This window comes from Bombus affinis, chromosome 13 (assembly GCF_024516045.1).
Source record: "Bombus affinis isolate iyBomAffi1 chromosome 13, iyBomAffi1.2, whole genome shotgun sequence".
In the NCBI taxonomy this organism is placed as follows: Eukaryota; Metazoa; Arthropoda; class Insecta; order Hymenoptera; family Apidae; genus Bombus; species Bombus affinis.
In genome coordinates this window covers 7,624,212-7,639,673 of record NC_066356.1, presented here as the reverse complement: position 1 = coordinate 7,639,673, position 15,462 = coordinate 7,624,212, and the positions used below count along the sequence as shown (strand labels likewise).

At 33.4% G+C, this 15,462-nt stretch overlaps 1 protein-coding gene across 1 annotated transcript; it reads right to left on the bottom strand.

Moving 5' to 3' along the window:
* Positions 1 to 5,263: 5,263 nt before the first annotated feature.
* On the bottom strand, positions 5,264 to 7,242 carry LOC126923675 (uncharacterized). Its single transcript, XM_050737367.1, has 5 exons — positions 7,092 to 7,242; positions 6,557 to 6,678; positions 5,708 to 5,776; positions 5,581 to 5,632; positions 5,264 to 5,502 (listed from the first exon to the last, which is right to left on the bottom strand). Exons 1-5 carry the CDS (start codon positions 7,240 to 7,242, stop codon positions 5,426 to 5,428), a joined length of 471 nt encoding a protein of 156 aa, XP_050593324.1. The 3' UTR covers positions 5,264 to 5,425.
* Positions 7,243 to 15,462: the final 8,220 nt, after the last annotated feature.

The window sequence follows — 15,462 nt, the reverse complement described above, 5'->3', positions numbered from 1 at the left end:
CTTTCTCTAAAGCAACCACTTAGCAGTCGAAGCAGCTTCCAAAACAATTTTATTATTCAGCAACTGTTCGCATGAAATACTTAACTTCTATATACTCACGATAGCCAGTTTATATTCCAGAAAACCATCAATAAACTATACAAATTCAAAGCAAATGAAGTTCACAAGCAACGAGTAAAGACTCACATTTTTATTCACCTGTTTCGTTCCAATGTCATTCTGTGACTAGAAATTAGTAATTTAAAAATGTCTGTTTTCCACAAGCATCCTTTAATTATTCAGGCAAAGAATATTATAATATTGATAATTTTTATACTGTAAATTAGTGCCTGGTAAACAATATTTCTAAATTAAACGAAGAATGTTTCCCATGTTATCTCAGCGTCTATAAACCACTGTACGAAATTAATTTACTTCTATTTTATAGATCGTGCTCTCGGCAAAGGTACGCGAAACAGTTTAGAAATGACAAATAGAACATTGTGGTATATGATACACATAGAAAGAGGGGCGGAATTAATTCGAAGGGAATTTTCACCAGTTAATTAACATCGTAAAGCATCGTGCACAGAAACATTGAAGCAATCTTCGTGTCATTTATCTCCTCTAGCCGTTTACTCCGCTACTATATCGCTCGGAAACTTTAATTACAAATTGGTTTAATTAATAGTTACTCGAAGGGTAGTGAAACAACACAATTACACCGTCGAAGAGAAAGATGGTACATATTGGCAGAATTTTTCAGTTCTTATCTAATTTCAATGAACCAACTGAACCAATGAACGCTGAATTCCAATCAAATCGAGAACGAGATCGTAATTTTGTAAATAAATCTTCGTGAGGCGAGACAAGCTTTGGTTATCGATTAGTTATCGAAAGATTTTGCGCAATAATTCATTTTATCGAAAGTTTTACGTAATGACAAGCACATGAGCGAACTAGTTATTTTCTTTCTCATTTCTTTTCCTTTCTTTTCTCTTTCTCTTTTTTTTCTTTTTTTTGATGCTGTTTACCGTGCGGTTTATCAACTGGTTTATCGCTCAATTTACTAAACATAATCTAATGAATAACATTGATTAATCGCTTGGCAACATGAGCATGGTTAGCTCATAGCTATCTGTTAAAAATGTTAAGATAAATATACTTATTTATTGAAATAAGAAAATGTTTGTATTTCGTAAGGCTTTGGCATAAATAATAATATTTACTAAATACGCGGCGTATAGCAACAGCTAAACTTTGCCAGTACATTCTATGCCTTCAACTGAGATGGATACGTTGGATAAATGTAGAGATTATTTAAATCCAATTAAAAAGATATGGAGGACAAAATAAGTAAATAAAATAAATAGAAGAGTATGAAATAAGAATAGGTGCATAAGCAATTCTATCAAAATATCGATTTTATAATACTATTTTATTGTTAATATAGATAAAGAATTAATAATATTGATAATATGGCTGAATTAAAAACTAATTAGTGATAAAACATAGATAAGGAAATTAAGGGAGTATTATTTGACCAGAATTCTGCAATTTTATTTACGTACTTTTGTAATTTTATTTAAATACTATTATCTTCGGTGTAAATGAAATTTAAGCGAGTCAATATTCAATTACTCTATCTGAAATGCGAACATAAAAAATACAATAGCGCGTTGCTTTTAATATTCCGTTATCTTGACTCCAAATGATTGATTGAAGGCTACTGATCTCTTCTTTAAACCCTCCATTTATGGTGACTACAAAATCTTCTCCATTCTCAAATGCTAAAAGTGCATCTGCAAGATTCATACGAAATGCTGGAAAAATTTACAAAATTTACAATAAGTAACGATTCATTTATAGTTAATTAATTAATTGAGTATCCTATTCATTTTTGCCATTTTGCTAAAAATAAAGACGAAGTTGTAGTGCAGACTGAAACGAACGACAGCCACGTGTGAGGTGGGTCTAATCGATCGAGAGGAAGGGTCAGATCACGTGCAGCGATAGCGATGACGAAAAACGAGCAAATACCCTCGGTGAATCAAACTTTTCATTGATCTACTGGCAGCAAACGCTAGTTCTCCTGCGCAACATCGACTCTTTCAGGTCTTTTGACTTTCCAATATAACTCCAGCGACTTTATTTTGGACAAATCTCGGACGTATGAGGGTTAATCGTGGTGGTCGTGACATAAGGACAGATGAAAGTAAGAGATTTTGGAAGATTTGTTGAAATTTGTTGATGTTTCACCTTGTTTGAAAATTTCTACATTTTTTATGTAAAATGCAAAGGAAGACGACGATAAATCAAAGAAATAATTCTAACACAATAAAATGCAAATTAATAAATACAGACAAATCAATCGATTAATTACAGATTAAACCGATTTCACTTGCTGCAAATGTAAATACAATGTAGTTTATTCTTAACGGATATGAAACGAGCTATAGGAAGGGATTGGACTCGCGGATAGTGGAATTAATTGTATCAAAGTGTCTTGTATCACTTGTTTAACAGTTTAATGAAATTAGGATTGAATAATGATTAGAAAACAATTTTTGTATATTCTGCAAGCCTTGGGAACATAGTTTGCATTTTAATTCTACTCCTTTGGCCTATCAGCTGGAATAATAAATTAGAAATAAAGTATAATATAAAAATGTAATTGATATATATATATATATAAAATATATATATAAAGTATCAGTTTGAAAAATCCCATAAATTCAGATATCCGAGTTATTAATGACATTAGTTAATTTGCATTTAATGGCAGTTTGATTATAGGAGAATACTTGAATTACTTTTTACACGTGGTTTTACATCCACAACTCGTTATTCGTTCTAATTGAAGTAGAATTAATTTATGTTTCCTCTATGTTTACACTAGCATAATAGAGAGGAAGAGAAAGAGAAAAAGGAAGAGAGTCCCTCTTCCTACCGGCACTTGCGTCGTCTTTGCCGCACACTGTATCCTCTCTTTCTAGCATCGCTCGTCGTGTCTGTCTTCGTCGTACACTGTAGCTCTCCTTGTTTGGGGTCCAGTCATGTCAGGTCATCTATCGGATAACGAGAGAACTGAAATTTGAAGCGTTTACGCATAGACGGCAGAACATAGCTTGTCCAATACACGTTTCAAACCAAAGAGCTCGATTTTTGCGTTCGGACGTGCCACGTTCTGCCATCTATGCATGATCGTTCCAAATTTCAGTTCCGTCACAATGTACTAGATGACACTGCATAATTTGATCGCTGAGGAGGAGTGGAATAGATTAATTTTTTGTACTTATAATTTAATTTAATTGCGATTAGGATTATTCTTCGTGTTTCTCGTTTCTGTACTTTGGTTTAAAGCTTTTCAACGTTGCTCCTCGTTTAGGCGTTGCGTTTGGTCACTCTAGGATCGCTGATCTAGGATAGTTGATTAACTATAGTTTTTATTGTTTATTAAGGCCTTTTAATAATGTATATATTTTACAGTCCTATCACTATGATTGTGGTATGTTAATTTTGCAACGCTGCGCATCTAACAATTATTTTTATAAATTAATAATTCGCACAATTCTATTTTAAAATAATCGCCATATTCTTATAATATCTTCTATCTAACACAATACATTCGCGAGATATTCAGAAGATATGCAAGTTATCATATAAATATTGCAACATAATATTAGATAATTATTGCAAAATTATATTAAATATGTGCGCAATTGATTATGAAATGAATATATGTCCGGATATCTCATATGTTTCTTTTAAAACGCCTAATCTTATGCACAATTGCATAATATTATATATACATTTCCGCATGCTCTATGACGCCTTTAAATCCATCTACATCTATATATTTCCTTTTCTTTTTCGTATCTAAACCGTTGCAATAATTACAAGTTAAGTAATTACTATTTATATTTATCTTATAATGACCCAATGTTCATACAAATATCGTATAATATCATATACCATATAACACGAATGTATAAGCAATCCTTATTCTTGCTGAGGCAGCAAAGCTCTTCACATTTTTCTGGAATTAAACGAACTTGTAATTACGCAGAAATTATACAACGCAACAAGATCGAAGCGTTATAAATTAACAACGGAATAAACATTCTATATGGATAGAGAAATACAACATTTTTTAATACTTTATCTAGAGAAAAAATATATAAGAGTTGAATAAAACATATAAAATAATAAATATATAAGATTATAGTTTCTCTAACACCAGAACTATTGGGAGTAGTACGTTGTATCATATCGGCATGCCGATGATAGTATTAAAATACGTTGCCATAAGTGTTTTACTGTCGCAATACTTTGATAAACTTTATATTATTTAATATTACTCGCCATAAGACACATACGGAGTTCTGGAAGTCGTAATAGTGTAAGACAGTTCGCTGTTAGTTTTCATAAATTAAAATTTGATAAAAAATTAATTGTACCGTTACAAGCCATGAAAACGTATTGCCACGAAGAATAAAGTTATAACTTAATTAATTATGAAATTAAAGTGACGATACTTCTCAAGATTGAGATATACACATATATTTCATTGTCTAATTATTTAAATTACAGTGCTGAAAATTTTATATTATATACACCATTATGATTTTTAATTCGTCATGTGACGCGAATGAAATGACGAATTTATAATAAAAAAAAGGAAACTACAAAACGAAAAGAGTGAAAAAATATTCAATTTGTACTAAAAGCACGTCCTAATACTTACGGCTGACAGTGTGAAAGAATTAAAATGAGAAGTACGTGTAGAGAGAGACTATAATGTAAAATGAAGAATAACATTTCATCCGTGGGTTTTATAAAACGTCGCAAAAATTCCCTAAATACGTATCTTTTTAAAGGTATAAAATTTTGAAAAGATATATATAATGCGAAACGAGACAATATTTTGCATAAAATTCTCAAAAATGTACCGCTCTATATTTATAAAATTCCTATGAAAAATTATTGATTAGACATGTTCATAATTCTCGTAGTTCTAATATTAAAGTTAATTATAGCACGTTGAAGCTCGTTTCCAGTAACCGAGGTCATGGATTAATCGGAATTCCAAAGATCCCCGTCTATTTTAAAGAATAATTAGCGATTCTGCCAATCAGCTGACTCGAGGCTCGCACTCGGGAAAAAGCTGCAAAGAATAAAATACATCCAGCGATTCCTTATCACAAAATGCAAATTAGACGAGGATAAACAAGTTCGAACAAACGAACAAGTATCTGTAAACTAGTTAATTTTATGCCAAAAATATCTATGCCATTGGCTGTAACCGGCGATCTTTGCGCTTTTAATTGTACAAAAATGATTACCATGCGTCTTTCGTTGTTATCATAAACTACTCTGTGAAAAGAAGTAAAACCAGACAAGCTTAATGAGTTTTGTGTAATCTTAAGATATGGAATTCGCTTGATTAACTTACATTTTTCATCATGGAACATGTTTCAGCGTCTGTTGTTATCGCACGTTCCTTGCCATCAAGTTGTGGTTCTGTGAAAGAATGCAGATAAGTTTACACAGCAATGGCTGTGTCTTTTTCAAATATTCGATTTTACGCAAATAACATACGTGTAATCGTAAAAAATATTCTCATGTCTTCAATTATGACATACTCGATTTTCTGGAAAGATAAGGACCGAATAAACTTACAATAATCTCTGCTGTTTAAAATATGCGATTCTTACAACTCACTTACGATTTCTATCGTAGAGGATATTTGCACGTCTCTAGTTACGACACGTTCCTCGTTATCAGCTAAGGTGTTCTGAAAGTAAAACAAAAACCAAACAAAGTTGAAAGAATTTTAACTCGATAAAATATTCAATCTTTCTTACTATCTTCGAGATAGTACTTTTAATCACAGAAAATGTCTATACTATACTTGCAATCACAATCTACTATATTGATAGATGCTATACTAGATAGATACTATATATATCACAATATACTATCTTGCAATCACACTTTTGATTATTTGATACGAGAAGACTGCATAGTACTTGATTAATCTTTTCTTCTTGAAATATCCAACATATGCGATTAATTCACATGTGTCCTTGTCCCTGCCAATCTATATATTATACAGAAATTGCTTACGCACTCTCAGTTATTATATATATTCGTTACCTTCGACTAAAGAAAAGAAAAAAAAATGAATAAAGAGAATCAAAGAAATTTAAAATAATCTTTGTTCCATACAGTACCAAATACATGTTATCGGTTTATATTTGCATTTTTAATCAAGCAAAATATTTACATACTAGCATGCACCATGCGTCTTTTGTCGCTTCGATTCTTTAAACAAAGAGAAACCTTGTTTAAAGCAATTTTTACTTTTTAAAATACTCGACGCACAGCTCCGACTGAAATGTTCAATCTTCCATCCATTTTAAACGACGTTAGAGAGTATTAACATATTCACGGTTATTACGCGTGCTTCCTCATCATCTCGTACTTTCTGATAAAAGAAGAAGTAGGAAGATATACACATTAAACTTAGAAGAATTTTCCGCCATGAAATATCGAATCCACGCGATTAACTTACACGATCGATACGATATAACCGTTTCCCGGAACTTGGCTCGGTATCTCTTGATTTTTGCCCGCTATAGCGGCTCCCTTGCTCGTTCTGCCCGTCTTTAGTCTCTGCTATTTCTTCTGTTGGTACTCGGGTGGCGACGCGCGACCAACACGGAGCGGATTCTTTTTAACCGCGAGCGTAAACCGAGTCGCCGTGGAAAAATGCTGTTTGCGGGCTGGCCAGGGCCGTATCCGTGTGCCGTTCGTCGACCCGTCGACACATATAGGGACGAAAAAGCACACCAGAACCGTGGAAAATCGTCGACACGGGAATAGACGAGTTTCTGCGGCTTTGAAACCGAGTGCGAGGGGAGACCAGAGACGTTGACCGCGAACAGCTAATGATCCCATGCCGTACGATGATTCCCGGTGTATGTACGGAAAAACTATTACCCAGAAGTTCGTTCCTTTATTTGTTCTGTGAAACACGTCGACCTGAAAGATATTTCCAGGTAGAATATCAGATAAGAGAAGTTCAGTGGGTCTTGCTTTCTGCATACAAGAATCAATATAGTGCACTTGTACTTTTAATTTTCGAGGATTACAAGCTTGAATAGGAGGAGTAGACTTTGTTGAGATTATAAGGTATTGAGGTCTTGTCGAGGAGTAGAGATAAAACAAGAGGCGACACTGCTGAGAAGGAAACCACATCCAGATAGAGACGAAACGATATAACTAATTTAAATGTCCGCTTGGCAAACTTCGTTAGTGGTCGGTAACTTGTGGTAAAATTCTCCACCAATGTCCACTCGTGGCAACATCCTCGTGGTAAGAGGATAAGAGATCTGGTAAATGGTAATGCCAGACGGCTGCACGATTCATCGAACTTGAGGATATTTATAACAAACGAAACGAATGTTTGTAGAAAATACCGTAAGCGTTAAAAAAAACAAGTCTTTCAGGTGGAAAAGAAAACTTACTCATCAATGTAGTTGAAAAGTGTGTCTGTAGGAAGCCATCTCTTAGATGATCGCAGATAAAACTCGATCTTCCATTTATTCAGATAGATATTTATGTACTTTGTGATATATTTGCAATGAATTATTTAAAAAGCTATAATTGTATTATGTTTCTTATTCCCTAACTTTTTAATTTTATACAGCTGACATAAATACTTAGGAAACCATTATGGGTAACATGCGTAAAGTGTTAACACAAATAAATTGTTAATTATCAGCCCCTGTAAAACCAATTTAAAATGGCAAGACATCAAGTAAAATCAAAGGTGCCGCTGCAAGTGTCCACGTATATCGTGTAGTACATGTCAGAGAACTTAAAACAATTAAATAATTTCAATTTATTTAAATAAAAGGGTTCTTGTATTTAATATTATTAGTCTCTGTGAGATCAGCCTCTAAAAATACTTCTGCTCGACTTGCGATTAAAACAGGGAGCAATAACCCTTCTTTATTTCCCTAATCGTCTAACCATACCCTTACCTCAACAAAACTAATCTCCGTCTGACACCGTTTATGCTCGTGAGGTAACGAAACCGACAATAAAATTCTGAAAGAGCTGGTAACGGATAACGGTACCAACGACGCAATTAATTAAATAGACGATAACGAGGTAGAATTTGTATTTCGGCTCGATACACGTGCCAAAGAAAAATGACGTAACCCCGGCGAAGTGTTCTATTTAAAAAGAAAAGTAACGACTACCTTCTAGAACGAAAGAACACGAATCGAACAACTGTACGTCTCTCTTTTATCAATCGAATTCTTCTTAGATTAAATAAAAATAAATATTTCGTGACTGGTCGACAAAGTTTCGCGAACAATCGCAGAACAATTTTTTCCGGCCACTGGTTTGCGCAATTTCACCTTCTGCGATTTGTCCTCCGCGACGATACATATCGAGCATGCGAAATTCCGCGCAAAAAGCCACAATGCGAATTTGATACGAACGTTCGCGTAAGACAAGAGGGGGAAAAGTAAAAACGCGAGAATTTCCTCAAATGTCAATACAGAAGCGCGGAGAAGGCAAACAGTCGCTGCTTATCGTGCCTTATCAGCGATTGCTTATCAGCGATTGGAAAAATAACGATCTGCAGATAATACTGATCCTGCGAAAACCCGTTTCTATATCTTGGAAATCGAGAAATTTTAAGCTCTAATTAAGGCGCTTATCTGCCAACTTGATTAATTCCACAAAGCAAAAAATAGAGAAAATTGATAGGATTATATAAGAGAAGCGTGAATCAAATAATTTGGCGCTAAAATTTCCAAAATTTCACGAGTGGTGTTAATCACTTTAACCTATGAACGACTGCAGTTATCGTTGCAATTGTCGAAATTGGTAGATTATATGTAATTTTTATTCATTTTAAAGCGGGATATTTAATTTAGTTATCTGATTATCAGTAATAATACAATCGTAACTTTCGCTGTCGTTTTGAGCTACAAAAATTAAGAATAGAACGAGAGAGAAAAAGAATGACTCGATAATAGAAAACATTGAGTTAATACATAATAACAGACATGATTAAGGAGTATTAATTTGTATATCTAATTTTTACGTAATACGACTGAACCGTGATGGAAAAAAATCGCGATTATAGTAACATATGAGCTCGAGGTTACCATAATATAGCGCCTAACATAAAAAGCATAATTCTCGCGACAATAAGGCCACAGCGATATGTTATTTACCGAGTTATCGCTTCAGAACGAGACAGAGTTCAAAATCCCTTCAAATGGTTAAATGTAACGAATTCATAAAAATTCTGCAATTTCTGTTTCACTTTTGTGTTTCCTTAAATTCGTGTTCTTCCTTCTTTTATTTCAATTTGCTTTTTACCTTGCGACTTATCTTCCAAGAATAAGTAGATATCGGAAACAAAATTTGAGATTCCTTCAAATCACCAATCATAAAGAATCTGTAAAAATTCTAAAATTTCTACTCCATTTTCAATATTTGGAAATAGAAACAAAATGAAATTTTGCGCTCAAAATTGAATGAATATCCTCTTCCCTCTTTTGTCTTAATTTATTCTCTATCTAACGAATTATCTTTCAAAACTATTAATATTATACACAGAATTGAAATTTCGATAGAGCATTCATAAAAATTCCACAAATTCCATTCGATGTTTCTACTCTTGTTGCTTCCATCGCCGCAAAGAAAAAAAAAGAAAAAGAAAACAATAAAAAAAAAGTAATAACAGTCCTGTAAGTCCAAGTGCTTTCTTCTTTTGTCTCAATTATTTGTGTATTTAACAAAAGAAGAAAAACAAAGAAATACGTAAAGTAATACATTGCAATAATCCAAAGAAACCAAGAGCAAATACTGCATATATTAGCTTCCACGGGGATGACTAATATCCGGTCGGCATTCTTTAATTCGTATGTGTGATCGGTTTATTTCGGATGTTGTCGAGGTAATACGATGGAAACAATACTGTTTATAAGTGTCACTGCTCGTTATCTGATCAATGTGTTTACCTCGTGGAATGTACATACATACCACTCCATTGAAAAGACCGAAATAAGGCAGACAGCGTCTCTTGTGCAAATTACATAATCTACATTTGTATTTATTTTGTCTAGCGCTACGTGACCCAAATCTATGAAATTCTCTCGGTGATCTTTGCTCTTGGATGCTGCGACTGTCCATTCATAGACATCTAAATTAATTACAAAATTTTTGGGGCTGAACTTTTTGCCCTCGGCGTTGATTAGGTATAGGAATATGTATAGAAAAAGGACGACAATATCACTGCTGTTTAATTGATTTTGAGCGACGAATCGAATATTCTAACTTACTATGCTTTTATGTGACGACTCTTTAATTGCTACTGATTACGAAATTTCTGGAAGAGCCTCGTTGTTGGCGTTGACTAGATACGAACTAGATATGAATCAGCCGCATGATTGTTACCTTTCAATTACAGTTAACCTAATATACTAAATTCAAATGCTGGCTCCTTCGTACGTATCGTTTAGATAATTGAAAAGAAGGATCATATTTGATCATTATATTGCTATGTAATGTTACTATAAGATAGAAGACGTTGTCTGAGAATTATTTGCAAAATTTCACTGGCAAAATTTGGTACTTTTTACTAATAATTTTTAATAATGAACTAAAGTTCTTGACATTTATCGATTCAGAATTCTCGAGAATTTTCCGGCCATTCGAGATATACATGCATGTATATACGCTTGGTATATACTAAATACATACTAAAGGATATAGCGAGATTGTAAATTTAATCAGACTTGAAAGAACACGTGTTTTGATCGTCGAAACAAGAATTTGAATTACCGAGATAAGGTGCTCGAGTTTCGACAAGAACGTAAAGTATCGACTCAATTAGAGCTGTAAATTTATTTTGTAGTTGCAGGAACATTTTTATCAATTAACCGTAGTAGTATTATTAGCTATACTTAAAGTAGAAATTGATAAGGAGTTGATATAATATGATCTTCATAGAAGATTACACGTACAAATTATAAATATCAATTCAGAAATAGCCTTTGCAATCTAAAATTTATCTTTTTTTAATTTACGACTTCATTATATCCATCACTCAAAAAGAATATAAAAATTGATCTGTTTTAAGTAATCCTTCGTAATAAAACGAATATTAAAGATCACTTTCATTTTTTACTGTTTACAAAATTTCAGGGAATGTCTTTTTAATCACCGTAATCCGAAAGTTATATGCAAAATTTCGTGAATAAATTGCTACTATTTTTAGCTAATGATTAATAGTGAGTAACATATTGCAAATTACTTTATTTCATTTGAATGGCGATTTCTTCATCGATTGCAAAATTCGTGAGGCTCATCAGAACTTCTTGCTCATCATTGCCTAATCGATATCTAAATAGAGAATTCCATAATTTAAACTGAAATAATTTATAATACCGAGTCGAATATCCTTTGCCTTTTTCAAGTAGATAATTTGCATGATAAAATAAAACTACAAAATATATAATCAATGAGAACTAAAATTAGAATTTTAATATACATATTTGCCTAGTTCATTGCTGTTTTGCATAAATAGCAAATTTCACAATCGCTTACAGTAATAGGTACATATTTACATAGCCAATAGCAAAGTTCCAAAGACCTCTTTGCATCACGGCTATATGCGCGTAGAGAATTTATTTCGTGAGAATCAACCAAGTCATCATCAAGGTTCTTTATGATTCTTATATATACATCGTTTGATCGCTGTATATTAAATATCCGATGCGCTTGAATAACAAACGAATGAAGTATTAAGAATGCAAGTCAGAACGACCACAATTTAACGAAAGATTATCTATCGTCGAATCGCCCACTAGTTTCGAGAATCGTTGACTGGGGTTATTGGCGTCTAATTTTTCGCTCACCCACGTTTCTTGATAGGAAGACACGCTAGAAAAAAGCGTAGATAAATGGAGTCCAAGTTTCGCCGGAACCTCTCTTCGTTACATGGGCCAATGTCCATACATAAATGCGATTACTCGATAGGAAATTAGAAAATTAGCGGACTTCCGTAGGATTTTTTTCAAGTATCCTACTCGAGTACACCCGTGTATCGAGATGGAAGAAATATACGTAGTGAAATCGTAAAATATTAGGTTGTGTACCTAATAAGCCAATTGCCATTCCCTCAAAAAAGCCAAATTCAAAGATTGTAATTTTTATGTACAACCTAGAGAAAATTATATGTATATATGTTTTCATGTAAATGGGTTAAGTAAATAATTTGCCCTGTTTTTCTAATGATTTTTGTATAATTTCATAAAAGATTCTGATACATTTAATTTTATATTCTGAGAATTATTCAATATGAGTAATACAGTAAATAGTCTGAAATGTTGTACGATTTTAGTTTCTCAATTGCTATCATCGTCAAGAGTCCAATGATGTGTTATATAATCGGTATTTACAGAATAAAAATGATAAACGAGTTACAATTATTCCTTTTCTCAAGAAGAGAGTTCTTTTTTAAATATACTTCAGAGGAAGAACTGCTTTTAAGTTGACATCGAACAGTCTATAATGATGCTCTAGGTATCTACTTATATCCCAAACTATAAATAATTAAAATATTCCAAACTATTAGGTGAAAGAGGTACGATCAGGTAATAAGATTATTCAGGTATTGATGTTAAAATAGGGCTGAAACAATAATTTAAGACATATAGGAACATTAAGAAGTTAGGAACCTCGTTCAAGATCAACATCCAAAATCTTTTTACCAGATTCGTACAACGTTAAGCGCGTCTACCGTCTAATTAATTTATAACCTTATTAATATCTTTTCCACCAAATATTTACAAAAAAATATTTATTAAAAGTATTAATATATCATTGTATTTATTGCAGCACTTACGTACCAATTAATTAGATCCAAGTATATTAAATTTCATACCATTTGAAATTTTTACATAATTAAAAAATTTAATACCATAAAATTGAAATATATAAAAGCTGACAAAGAAAATCGTTTAACTGGAAGATAAGAGTATTATATATAATTTTTACGGCCACTCTATATATCGGTCTACTAACCGATTTTTTACAACCTCACTATGTACGAAGTATTCCGCCTCCACTTTCCTACTATAATCACGCGAATAGAGCGTGAAAACTGGATACGCATCGCGAGCGGATGTTTTGCTGTCTACGCTCCTGTAATAACCGCCCATGTGATTTTTCCGTCTCTTCTACCTCGCTTTACACTGCCGCTAAGCCAAAGATCAATGAATTGTTACGTAATGTTAGCGTTTATCGGCGTCAACGACACAATTTTTCATAGTCAAGAGCTAGCATACCTCTTCGATAAAAGCCGTGTCTTTGATAACTGACGATTGGCAAAATAATGACTTGCTAATATACTCGACGATTGAATCAGTGGCAAGTCCATTAGTTTTTTTATTTACGGATAAAAGTGCGCACATTTACTTGAGACATTTTTTTACTTGAGAAGCTTCTTTCAGTATAGTTCAGGTATTCTCTAATGTTACCACTCTTTTATTATTTTATAAATGTTTGGCTCGATCTATGTTAGAGTATGGTTATGTAATACGATCTCTCTATATTAAAAATCGTATCGCAACAATTGAAAGTGTGCAGTGCAAATTTCTTACACTTGCGTCGTGTTATACCGTTTCGCCCATGTCAGCCTATTGCCATAATTACGATCCTATTATTGCTCACTTGGGTTTGATAGCCGCTCCAACAGCGTTCTACCTTAACCGATCTCTTGTTTATATACACTGTAATCAATCAGCTGATTGCTTCTCGAGATATCCTGCACATGCTTGACTTTCATGTCTTCGCACATTGCCTTAGAAGCCTCTTAGAAGAATAGTAGTCTTAGAAGAATTAGTCTTAGAAGAATACTCTTTTCAAGTTGGAAACACACCGAACTTTGTACGGTCAAAATAACTGTTTTAATCGGATTTGTCTATCTGCAAACCGTTTTTCTGATGTGCCCGACCTTTTTAATGACTTCCTTTCGTCATTCAGACGATTTATTATCCCTGTCGTTATTTAATTTATAATACAGGCTTAACTTTACGTTATAATATAAATTTATATGATATTTAATGCTGAGTTTGTTCAATCGTATTATAAGCCTAACTTTACTCTATGTTAATGATAATTGTTTACGTTTTTCCGTTAAATTTTCATCAATTGTAATTCCCTACTGTGTAACAAATAATATCGACCCGTTGATACTATAATAAACGATATTGCGATAGGAAAGGAAGTGGAATAAGATAGAAACATAGAATGTAGAAGATAGGAAATAGAGTAAAGAGGTAACTGACTCCGCTTCGTCGAGTCTATGTTTCTACATAGTAGTTGGAAAATTTATTAGTTTCGCGAGTCGCGAAGAAAGTTGTACTTTAGAAGTATGCATTATACTTGAGAGGCTTACTCGAGAAGCTTCCTTGAGAAATGTAGTTCAAGTATTAAGCTTCCTCAGGAAAGAAATCGAAGAAACTCGATGGATTTCCTGTTTTTTTCCTAACGACGGAGTCTTTTAATGAGAATAGAAATTGGAGGCAATATAAATAACGGTAATACATTTGGATGGCAAATGACGTTGATACGAGTCAACGCCGTATGCCACGTTCAATTCCAATACTTTAATAAACACACTTGTGGTGGACTTTGTACACTGATACACTATTATAATTACGAATTTTGTAAGCCACAAGGCGACTCACCCACATGGCTTTCACTCACGAGGACAAATGCTAGGCCGTCTCGTTTTTGTCACGATCACATGCCGTTATTATATTCGAATCACGTTTACGACTTCGTGGAATAGTTAAGCTTTATTCGACATAATCCATAAATTTTCCTACCAGCGAAACAATAATTTCATCACTAAATAAATCTTTACTATACTTAAACCGTAATAAATCGATATCCTTTAAGCTTCCTTAAATACTCTTCTAAGAAGGCCTAAGTAAACTTTACTACCCTCTAATAGAACGAGCTAAATGCGGCAGGACCCTCTCGCTGGAGGTCCCAAACAAGAAGCTATTGTGACATGAAAAGCATCAACGCCTGTACTGTGTGATTCATTTTGGAAGTTGTTTTCGTTTTCGCACATTTATTTACAGTCGTTCTATATGCACACGTACAATGACCATAAAAGGTATTTGTACACCACTGTATTTACTACGTCATTTATATATACCAATTAACCCTTAACCTACGATTTACGTTCGTGAATTTACGTTTGGTCCGATCATCTACTGCGGGCTATGCCCGTGATATTTACGTTTGGCCCGATCAATGTACTACGGTCTATGCCCGTAATATTTACGTTTGGCCCGATCATCGTACTAAGGGCTATGTCCGTAGTTGTAGGTTAAGGGATTATTTAGGTTCAAGTATTGTCATTTAATAGCA

What these genes read in the sequence shown, in the direction of transcription:
- LOC126923675 (XM_050737367.1), bottom strand. Translation starts at nt 7,242, where the DNA reads ATGTGGTTTCCTTCTCAGCAGTGTCGCCTCTTGTTTTATCTCTACTCC. An exon ending in GGTTATATCGTATCGATCGT is followed by an intron (nt 5,777 to 6,556) that starts GTAAGTTAATCG and finishes TTTTACTTTCAG; the next exon opens with AACACCTTAGCTGATAACGA. An exon ending in TATCCTCTACGATAGAAATC is followed by an intron (nt 5,633 to 5,707) that starts GTAAGTGAGTTG and finishes TTATCTTTCCAG; the next exon opens with AAAATCGAGTATGTCATAAT.